An 11,853-nucleotide genomic window follows, 5' to 3' on the forward strand; every position below is an offset into this window, starting at 1 on the left:
TATATATAAGGATATAAGGATATAAATAAGATAGGATATATATATATATATTATATAGGATATATAATATAAGGGTATATATATTTATTATCAGATATATCAAATGATTTGATGATTTGATATTATATATAGAATACATATATCTATATATCTTTACATAAATGTACATATCCCCATATATATATATATATATAGAAAACGGCGGGTCCACAGACAGGACATATAATATGTATATATATCTATGTATATCCTTATGCGTATATATATGGATATATTCCGTTAACTCGCTTTTTTCTACTGGTTTCTTCCATATATATATAGACGTATACCCGAGTTATAAAAATGTGGGCAGCGACAGCCGACTTTATTCTTCTTTCTTGTTCTTTCTTTCTTAAATGCTTTTTAATACATAAAAACACAAGAGTCAATTAAGCAAAAGTTCAATTTCAACAATTTGCTTTGAACACGACGATTTCGTTGAATTTGAAATACACTCAGTAACAGAGAAGCAAGCCAAAGTAAGAGTTTGTTAGCATTTAAGTGCTAACTCGATCGACAAGTTAAATGCTTTTTTTATATAAAATTGATTCGTGTACACGAAGATTATCCCGAACTTGGATGAATTCGGCTCAATTGCTAAATTTGTTTGAATGTTGATCCGTTATGTGTCACATTACTTGAAACTTGATTATAGGATTAAAATGCACTCAAGCTTAGAGCGGATGATGGGGGACTTTGTCCATATAACTCTTCTATCGATACGCACTGCGTTCAAATTTTTTTTCTTAGACGTCAAAGCATTTAGTCTCTCCCTCTTGCAATTGACATTATTTGCTTTTATTCGAACTGTCCAGAAGTTTATAGAAAAAATTTATAGTTTCGTGATAAAAAAAAATTAGTTTAAATAAGTATAAATATACTGCTAGTACTTAACATTTATTGAATTACCTTCATTTAAATTTGTAAATACTCTTCTTATTTACAATGTTTTCTTATTTTTAAAAATAAATCTTAATCTCTACATCCACCACCGGAGATTTAGTGCATACTAACTAAACGCTCTCGGAGTAGGTGCAACGTAAATAGACTCCCCATTCCAATCATAAGCTTGTATGCTTATAATAAGCCTGATATTCTGAGACGATTGAAATATGTCTGGTTTGTCGTTCATTGATTTACAGTTTAGTCGTAATAATTGAAAGATAAAGCTAAAGTTTGGCATATACATATATATTCTAGATAAAGTACAGAGATTTGGCTTGAAAATTAATGTGACCATGAAAAAAGTAGTTGGGAAAAACCATAAATTTCGAAAAGTTGTTGATAACTCGCTATCGAAAATTTGGTTAAAATATCATGCACTGCCGTTTAAAAAATCGAACCTAAATACACGCTAATAATTAATAAGAAAAAATGTTCCAGGTGATGGTTATTCATAACTCGCCTTAAGGCGAATATAACTTTTTTTTTAATAAAAATAAAAACTTTTCACTAATTTAAGTCCACCAAGTTTTAGTGTTACCAGTAGGTGCACGTCCACTACTACCAGTAAGTGGGTCATTATCTTCATGCCCGTTTTCATATTCATTTAACTCGTCTTTCACATGTATTTGATCATCATCGTCCTCTAAATGATGTTCTACCATTTTCGGATTCTGGTTTTTTGCTCCTAATTCTGCTGCCTCTACAGTTTTATGTAGAACTTTTAAAATTTCAATTTTTGCACGCAATTTTTGACTTTCGCTCAATTTGCGTAGAGTGGGCACTAAAGAGAGGCAAAAACTTATATCGCCATCACGTATTTTAAAAGTGTGAGGAATTGCTGCAGTTTGGGTGGCTGGAGAGTTTTTTGTACTACCTCCACTAGATTTACGTAAAGCGTCAAAATTTTTTATTATACTAGTCTTACGGGCTTTACTTATTAATTGGGATTTGCTGGATGCCGGCAAACTTGCACTTAAACGTTTCGGAGGCAATACATTTTTTTGAGTGCTTTTTACAATCCGTTTGGAAGTGCGTCTTAACTCAGGAGTGGTCGGCTCAATAGTGAGTACCTCTTCCTCCGCTGCCACATTGTTGTCAACATAATCATCGCAATCAACTTCTTCGTCTCCGGTATTTTGTTCGACTTCTTCTTCTTCTTCATCGTCACTATTATGAGGCATTTGTTTAATTTTAAGCGGCATTAACTTAAAACCAACGAACGGTCGCATAAATTCCATATCATCAAAATATACATATTTACGTTTTTTATGAGCCTCACCCGCCTGTTGCAGTTTGATTTCACGATAGAAATGATCGCGCATATGCTTCCATTTTAACTGAATTTCATCGACTGACAAATAAATATGAAGTGAGTATAAAATCAAGTTCCACTATTTATCTGCAAATTTAGCTCAGTTCTTTTACTTACTACGCGCTTCTTTTTCTTGTTCTGTGTATTGCTCCCAATCTTCGTCCGGCGTCAAACATTCGGCTACTTCCAACCAAAGCTTATGTTTATGTTCCCGCTTTGGATGTTGTAGATGCTCTTTATCATAGATCCCTGGCCGAGCTTTGATTTCTCTAATCAATTGGCCTGGACGATACCCACTCATTTGTTTTTTCGTTTTTAATATACGCGCTTTTAAAAAATTGTAGAGACTTTTAGCTGAATTTTTCCCTAAACATACAATTTTTTCACGTATTACGATCTGTAAAAAGTAAGGTTGCCATGTTTAGCAAAAAAAAAAGCGTTATTTATTTACGTTATTAAGAAAAAGCGTGAACAAAACTACGAGATTTTTCAGATTTATAACCGAAGGACTTGGCAACATCAATACGAGTATACCGTTAATTCACTAGTACGACAATAAATATGAACGCGCAGTGAAAGTTTAGTTGCGACAAAAGCAAGAATATTACAATACAATAAACTCAAACGCTTTTATCGAAATTTAAGTGTTACTTGATCGCGAAGCTTTATCTTTTGAGTGAACGCATTGAAAAATTTCGCGCCAACTAGCTTCTTCTAAGTACTGTAAAGTAAAAACCTCAAAAAAAAAAAAACCAAAATAAGCTTAGAAGAATAATTGTTATTTTTCGTTTCTTTCAATTATTAATAATCTTTCGTAAATGCAAAAACATACGTATACGCGCATTCGCTCGCCACATTTCGTATGCGTTTCCTTTTGATATGCCATAGGTATATTTTCAACCAGGCAACTAATAGTCACAAAAAAAAGTAAGTAATTCTCGCTTAAAGAAAACGTTTGCTATTCTTAGAATTCTAAAAGTTACTTAAGAAAATTATAAAAGTGTTGGCAAGTAAGTGAAATTGCACAACTAAATTGATATTGAATTGTCTTCTTTCACCCCCCTTCCTTTTCCCTTGCAATTATTTGGGCAACATATGACTTATGGACTAAATAAGTTACGCATTGCCGTTTTATTTACCGTTTCCAATAATAGGTAATTTTTCTTACGAAACGAGAACTTAAATATGAATCTTCTGGTCACGTTTTAAGTGGACTTCGATTTCACGTTCTGCACCTTCGCCCAATTTTATAAGATTTTGTAAATATTCCCATACCAAACTGGCTTGCTTATGGTTGAAACATATAACCCAAACAGGATTATTATGCAGAAGAATTCTTTTAGCGAATGAAATAAAAGCGTCCGTGGATAGATCGTCAATTTCCATTACGGACTGTAAAATTGATTCATTTCCAGGTTCAAATAATACGTTACTCTCTTGCATCGATATTTTTGGTATTAACATAATAAGTAAATGGACCGTTTCCACCGTTACAACTAATTCTTTAAGCAGATGTTGTATATTTAGGACAGAATGTAGATCAACTTCTCTTGTTATGAAACGTTGAGATTCACGTTCACTTAGTAAGCCACGCATATATTCCGATTGATTTTTGTAACGAGAGACAGCAATTACATACATACCCAAGCCGAGAAAGCCACGCACTAAAGGAAGGCCGCATTTATTATGACTCATTACAAGCATTACACACTTATCCTTCCAATAGTCGAGGCTGATAAAATGAAAGCATCTCATTGAGTTCATCATTTTGAGATAAAATTTGTTTCGTGTAACGAAATTTTGTGTTAAAAGGCGACTTATAAGAGAAATTTTGATTTTTTATTCTTAAATTCTTTTTTTTTTGTAATGTTTTAAATGTAGGAGAAATTTTGAAATTATATTATTTGCTGTTTTTTTCTTTTCTTACAATCAGAGAAGATTGAATTGTATGGTTTTTCATGTTTTGCATGCCAGATAAAAAAAAGAAAAGGTTTATATTTTTAATATTTTTCTCCCGTCGGTACCATCAGTAATTCCGCTATGGTTACGTGAGCTGGTGAGCCCAATATAAATAAAATACCTTTGGCCACATCTTCCGGCTTTAAAAGTTCAAAAATTTCTGGCGATTCGCCTAAATTCTCCAGATGCTCATTGGTCTTAGCGCTCATATCGGTTGCTGTAACTCCAGGACTAATGGTCTGCAAAAAATTGAAAATTTTTAATTTTGAAGTGACTATCTTTAGAGGCGGAAAATCTATGATAAGGAACAAGGTATTGGATTTGTCACGAATTTATTTTTTATATGGAAATATAGAGTGAAACATATTAAGCTTATTAGTGGGATATACTGTAGAATGTATTAATAATCGATTATCTTGGATTTCTGAAGCGAATCTATTTCTTGTTGGTTCTTGCGCTTTCATTTCCACATACACAATATATTGGGTGACAAATATCGCTATGAAATTTTGCGCTATTCAAAGATTCCGCCGTTGCAGGGCATAAATATATAGCTCATTTATACTCATTTCATTTATTTACTTCCATTGTGTATTTTTGGTTTTTGGTTTTTTTTTATTTTTTAAATTATTGAAATTTCAAACGATTTCAAGTTAATGTAATTTCGTTTACTCACCGATATACGCAAAAGTTTGTCTTCAAACATTTCTCTTCGCAACACTTCATTGGTGGCCCTCAAAGCATGCTTAGCAACCGGATATAGATTGAAGCCACGATTAGGTATATGCTCTGGCACGACATGACCCAATAAACTATTAACATTAATCATATGACATTCTTCGCCAAAAGCCATTGCTTTTTTCATTAAACGATACGCTTCCTTGGTGCAATAGATGGCGCCCATTAAATTAACATCAATTACGCGCTGTAGAGCCTCGTCGTTTCCTGGATCCAAGAGTTTCGAATATTCTAAAATGGCGGCATTATTGATTAAAACATGCATTCGTTGGGCAAAACGCTGTTCAATCCAGTGGAATGCCGTACGCAGTGATGGTAATGAAGTGAGATCACATTCTCGAGGAAAGAAACGATCCATTTGCGCTTTCGATAGCTCTTCACGTAATTCCTCCATAACCTTAAGTCGCTTAGCCAAACCAATAACAACCATATTGTTCTCTAGTAGATGTTTGCAAATCGACCAACCAATGCCTGAGCTGGCACCAGTTACAACAGCAACTTTACCACTCCAACGTTCCATAATTATTTTTTTTTAATTAAAATGAAGGATTTTTTTCTTTTGTTTTCAATTATAATAATAATAAGGGTCCGTTATTTTAAAATATATATATTTTTTAATAAAATTATTTGGAAAACTAACCGCTCAAAAATTTTTTTTTGTTTAGCGTAAAAAAGCATTGAACTCAAGTTTAACCGGTTGCACACTTTCCAAGTACAGAGAGTGGACATATTATATATGAAAAGCTTTTAAATATAATATTTAGTCATAACAGTCATTAAACCTTTAAATAATTAATAAACAAAGGAATATTTAGAACTTGTTTTTGGGAAGACTGAAAAATCATCAGAAAAATAATTTGTGTTTTTAATTATAGTAATAAGCAAAACTTTCTAAAATTGTCTGTTGAATTTTTTTTTTTTTTGGTTTTGAAAAAGTTGAAGCTTCAGCTTTAGCTTTATAAAGTAAAAATTAACAAGCGTTAGAATAGGTTAAAAAAAAAAATAAAAAAAAGTTTAATAACAATAAAAGCGAAACAAAGGTTAATATTAGCAACTAGGCTTAAGTTTAAAAATAAATTAATTTTTGCCAAAACGGAGGCAGCTATAGTTACACCTTTGCCCTTGAGATTAAGGGATTCAATTTCAAAATACCTGCATCGATTAGGATATTTCTATTGCACAGAATTGCATTGAGAAGGGGCTTGAAATATCGCGTATTACAAAAGTTGAAAACTTAATAACTTCCGGTTGGGCTTTGAAATGCTCCCTACGCTCATCGGCCGACATAATAACTAAATCTAATTTCATTAACTAGAAAAGAGATTTTTCTCTTCTTCTCTCCACAACATAGGTTTTCGCGGCATATAGTCCACGATCTTATTCCTATTTCTTCTTTTTTTTACATTTGCAATCCATTATTTTATTAATTATCTTTTATTCATATACGATCGTTTAATAACAAGTGTAAATTTTTTTACCCAACAGAGCTTCATTTGAATAGTCGCTGTGTGGCAGGCGATGCAGTTCTGCTGAAAATGGCCCATAAGCGAAAAGTCAATGTCAGGGTAAACAAACACAAAAGGTGTCGTAACGATCGAATCCGAACAATTTTCGAAAAAGTGCCACTCGCTCAATTAATGACTGAAGACAATTTTCCGTATGTGTACATACAAATAGATTGAAACTGGCCTCATCACTCAGCATGATTTTGTTTAAATTTTCCACAGTTGCTTCACAATTTGGACACGACTCGTATTGAACACAGATCAATATGTGACGATATAATAATGTACATGATTGGTAAACTTAGGTCTGCCTTTATTATTATCTAACTAATTTTTATTTAAATAAATTACAAAAATGTTTTTTTATGATTTAAATTAAAAAAAAAAAAAAAGAAAAAAAGGCATAATTTAAACATGTACAAATGGGAGATTAATTTGCTAATAGATCTCTTCTGAAGCATGAAAGCAAAGAGGAAGAGAGAGGGAGTAAAGTAAAACAACCTTATTTGTTCGTGTGAAAGTTAATTTGATTTTTACACTTCTAAGCCGTCATCTGAACGTTTGCCTTGCTTATTTAAGGCTTCTTCGGCTGTTAATTTAGTCTTTTCGGTTCGTGTATGCCAAACCAATACATCACGACATTGATTGGCTAATGGTTGCAATTGTTGTCGTGTCGTTAAATGTCTTAATATCTCGGTTTCTTGGTAGCCACGTTGGACCTCATAAGAAAATATTGCCTGAGGGAATTTAAACAGTAAATCTATGCTGATAGCAAAAGCAGCCATATCAATGGGGAATGGCCGTTCCGGACGCCAAGCAGAGTTGAAACCAATGACTTGAGTTTGATCTGTATTTAAAATAGGTTTCTCTACCATTAACCCACCTACTAAGCCGACAGGCCATACTGAGACACATCCCGTTTTAGTTTTACTCATTTCAACAAATAATTCCGCACTATAAGCATTATCGTCGTCCATAAAATAGACAATACTGTGCTTATCAGGATCGACATTTGTACGCACCCAATTTAATGCCAAATTGCGTTGTTCTACGCCGCGTGGTTTAATCCAATTGGGATCTTTATTTTGTAATTTAAAGGCAGCTGGTGTTTTTATGTGCAACATAGAGGACCGTTGCGTTAAACCTGATTTTTCTAATAAATTTCTTACAAGTTGAGTTGAATTATTGGAATCTTCCACTATAATCCAGTGTAAATTAGGAACTAGTATAAATATATGAGACAGTCTGCAGGTAAAATCGAATAAAAGTTAATCTTATTATGTTATTGATTCTGCAATTTACCTTGTCAATTCAGCCTTTTGTTGCGGCCGGGCGTAGGTAGGTGTTATGGCATAAATTTTCGGCAATTCTTCATTTTGCTGCTTTGCGTACATAGCTTGCAAATATTCGGGTCCTAAAAATATTAAAAAAAATTTTTAATTTCTCAGATGGATTATGAATCGAATGAATCGAATACTTCGGTGGTTATTTAGAGCATATTTTTAAATATTACGCAAAGCAATTGTTTCAATTCAAATTACTGTATAATTACAATGATTTTTTTTTTTTTTTTTTTGGTTTGTTGAGTGGAGATGGACTAAGCCAATACATTTGTAGCTTATATGTCAAATTATAATGATTGTTTAAAGTTAAATTCTTCAAAATTTTAAGTTCTTATCGAATTTATCCACAAAGATACGTCCCGTAGAGGTACGTTCCATATAGGTACGTTCCAAAGAGGCACGTTCCATGAGGGTACACTCCATCGTTTCGATTGGTTGAATTTTTTGCAATAATGACCTGTAACGTAGGTGGATTTGCAATTGCGATGAACCATTAGTAAAACGACCAGGAAGACGATGATTAAAATTAACACTTGACGCGGTCGTATACGCATTTCCGACATTTTTGTTCCGCGATATGATTTCTTCTTTACAAAATTTCTAACAGCATAAATTTGTATAAAAAATATTTCTCGTAAACAACATAAGTTGGAAATGATTTTCATGCGCTACGCTTTCAAAGACAGGGTTGCCGATTCAATCGTATTGGCTAAAAGATAATTGCAGAGAAGCTTTTTAAGTTACAGTTTACTTATATTATGTATGTAAACGGTTTATTTTATCGCTTTAGGGAATTCAAACGAAACTGTATATATAAATTTATATATATATATATATATATATATATATTTATATATTAAAGATAGCTTCTGTTTTACAAAGAATTTATAGTTTTGAACCTCTTTTCATTTGTGTCTATTACTTAGTTTCCTCCATTTACTTCTTGTACAGATTTACGTAATTGGCGCTATTGTGAATTACATATGTATATAAAAAGTAGGGTTTCAAAACATTGAAAATTAGAATTTAGTGGCAACGCTATAATTTAAGCAATTGTCGCCACCAATTGTATGAATCATAAGGGACCGTATATTTGTTAGTCAAATTCTCTACATGGCGCCTAGAGGTGTTATTTACCAAAGACATCCACTTGTTGTTTCGGAAAAGACACAAACCTACAGCTTTTATGCAAAACGAAAACTTTATGCGTTTTACGATATAAAAGCATTATATCGGAGATAAGATACGCCAACATCTTTCTTAAAAAGAAGCTAATAAAAACTTTGGAGCATTTCAAGGTTCTCTTCTAAATAACAGCGTTAGCACTGCTAATTAGCAGCCATTTAATTGCTTGCTGTTTTATTCTCATTATATGTCAGATTTTTTGATACGATTTCATACGGTATCAAATACTTACGAACCAAAAGTAGTCTGTGCTTTTAAGTGAATATGCGCTATGATATAGATATAAGTATATAAAATTGTATCATATCTAAGAGGGATTACTTTGAAATGGACAAAATAGGTATTGAGGAATAAGACGAATAACCGGACGGGCAGACAGACAAGCATAGATCAATTTAATAAAAAATGAGTCTATCTCTCAGTAGCGTTCGTCTTTCGATCAAAATTCGAAAATAAATATAAATCATTTAAGGAGAAAAGAGAATAGTCAGACAGATGGACAGATAAACATAGATCAGTTTAATAAAAGATGAGTCTATCTCTCAAGTCATTCTGAATGTTGCATACATCCGCGCAAGCTTAATACACCCTTGCACGGCGACCACTCAGAGTTAAGCAAGAATGTTCGGATTCGGATGGAAGTGTACGTATTTTTGAAAATGACGTAGATATGAAGCAACGTCGACGTGCTATACTTCGCTACGCAAGAAACAATAACGTATTCATCAAAAAGCCATGCCCTTGCTCTTAAAATGGCTGATGTAACATCATATTTATATTTCACCATATATTTACCCAGTATATTTTGATATATATATATATATATATATATATATATATATATTGTATAAGGAACTGTTCCATATGCCATTTATTGCTGAAAGGGCTCATTCAATACAAATGTTTCCGAAATGAGAAAATTCTATGCGATTAATATTATAATGATATATATAAAATACCCAAGCTATAGACTTCATTGGTCTTTAAGCTATAGACTTCATTGGTCTCTGCGAAAGAATGTATTCAAAACGATTTGAAAAAATGAAGAGATGCAACAAAAAATACCAAACGGTTTCGAAGATATTTTTATAAGAGCACTGAAGAGATTAAAACAAAAATTCAAGACACTAAACGATTATTAGTTTTCTGTACATACTCATCATTTATTTGCTTTTTCACAAGTTTTTATCTTTTCATTTGAACTTTTGAAATCATCATCATTTAATAATATATTCTTTGCTTAAATATTTGTTCTTAAATAATTAATTCTTTTGTTTTTTTTTTGCTTCGTCTTGAAACATCGTTTTAATAGAAAGTTTATTATTAATTAATATATTGTGTAATTTTTTTTTTTTTTTTTTTTTCGTAATTAATTATGCTTTCTTTTTCATTTTCCATCTTAAATTAAAACAAATATATTTTTATTATATGAATTTATTCAATAAATGCAATTGTCTGTATTATCGAATTTTTCTCTTAATATTTTTTTTTTTTTTATAAATTCGCCAAAAGATTTTTGCATCTTATTAATATTATATATATATATATATATATGTATATGCAATAATTTTTTTTTTTCTTGTTTTTAAAATAAACTCTTGCAGCATTATTTTTTATATGGAACTTTGTACATGATTGCATTCTTGTACCCATCATCGGATCAAGGGAATATAACGATTACCTTTGTGAAATGCAAACGAAATTTCTCATATGAACTTTAATTTTTATTTATTTATTCGTATTGATTTCAAATGGATTTATCTGTCTATCCGTTGCTTAAAGTCATCGTTAAGTTCGGAAGGAAAATTTAATTGAAGACTCGATTAAGATTTGATTATTTTGATGAGTGAAAATAAATGGTTTAGTTTGAATTTATATATATTTTAATTTAAGTCAGTGTTATGCAAATAGAATTCTACAATCCGAACATATCAAGCATCTCGATAGTTTGAGCGATATGTTTAAGTGAGTTTTGAAGAAGAGAGAGAAGTTGAAGGTGTTCCGAAGACTTGTAAAAAACGGAAGGATGAAGGAAAACTTTTTGACGTTTAACTGTGCGGAACTCTTTAGAAAATGATGACAGCCAGAGTGTATGTAATGTGTAATAATAAGTTGACAAAATGACATAAGCACATTCTAAAAATATTATTATGATGAATGCACCTTCGTAATAATGAAATTTTATAAGTACCATGATATATATATATATAGTGATCATAATAAAACATTTTGTACTTTTTTTTCATGACGTATATATTCGTCGTACACAGTTAACTGATTAAACATCATCAGGTCTTGCCAAAGCAATCGGATGCGCCTCTTTTCGAGATCTTTGCTTCTCTCATATGTTATATAAGTAAGGTTATAAGACCTATTAATAGCCAATACCAGTCACTAATAATAATGACGATGGATGGATGGTTAATTATTTTAATCTTGTTAAGCAATGGCTTTTGTGGAATTATCTCTGCGGAACGATTTTCTCAATTAAACGTCAAAAATGGATTTCTTGTGCGAATTTTTGTTTGATTCTGTAATGATGGCCTAAGAAATATAAAAAGTCATGTCATTTAGCAAAAGGCATTTTTTGCGCTAATAGCTGGCCTTAGTTTGGAAATCTAATACTCACATACTTCATAATACTGTGTTCAAGTTAAAATTGCTTATTGGGTATATGGAATATCAGAAATAATTTTTTTTTTTTTTAATTAATCGTATTCTGGCAGATATCCGTCTCAGATGTCACATCATAAACGTCATTAGTAGTTCCTATCACGCTCAATGACGGGTAGTTGAAATCGCCTATAGGCGAAATTTATTTATTCCT

The 11,853-nt window shown here is 31.8% G+C and overlaps 3 protein-coding genes across 3 annotated transcripts; all 3 read right to left on the reverse strand.

Moving 5' to 3' along the window:
* Positions 1–240: 240 nt before the first annotated feature.
* Positions 241–2,691, reverse strand: LOC119637271. Its single transcript, XM_038033174.1, has 2 exons — positions 2,414–2,691; positions 241–2,335 (listed from the first exon to the last, which is right to left on the reverse strand). The coding sequence occupies exons 1-2, from the start codon at positions 2,595–2,597 to the stop codon at positions 1,497–1,499; spliced, it is 1,023 nt and encodes a 340-aa protein (XP_037889102.1). The 5' UTR covers positions 2,598–2,691; the 3' UTR covers positions 241–1,496.
* Positions 2,692–4,190: 1,499 nt separating this feature from the next.
* Positions 4,191–5,564, reverse strand: LOC119644774 (farnesol dehydrogenase-like). The gene is made up of 2 exons (XM_038044504.1): positions 4,932–5,564; positions 4,191–4,494 (listed from the first exon to the last, which is right to left on the reverse strand). Exons 1-2 carry the CDS (start codon positions 5,511–5,513, stop codon positions 4,297–4,299), a joined length of 780 nt encoding a protein of 259 aa, XP_037900432.1. The 5' UTR covers positions 5,514–5,564; the 3' UTR covers positions 4,191–4,296.
* A 1,450-nt stretch (positions 5,565–7,014) lies between these two features.
* Positions 7,015–8,520, reverse strand: LOC119644773 (galactosylgalactosylxylosylprotein 3-beta-glucuronosyltransferase I). The gene is made up of 3 exons (XM_038044503.1): positions 8,299–8,520; positions 7,801–7,912; positions 7,015–7,743 (listed from the first exon to the last, which is right to left on the reverse strand). Exons 1-3 carry the CDS (start codon positions 8,504–8,506, stop codon positions 7,032–7,034), a joined length of 1,032 nt encoding a protein of 343 aa, XP_037900431.1. The 5' UTR covers positions 8,507–8,520; the 3' UTR covers positions 7,015–7,031.
* Positions 8,521–11,853: the final 3,333 nt, after the last annotated feature.

Source organism: Glossina fuscipes, unplaced genomic scaffold (genome assembly GCF_014805625.2).
Source record: "Glossina fuscipes isolate IAEA_lab_2018 unplaced genomic scaffold, Yale_Gfus_2 0, whole genome shotgun sequence".
Lineage (NCBI taxonomy): Eukaryota > Metazoa > Arthropoda > Insecta > Diptera > Glossinidae > Glossina > Glossina fuscipes.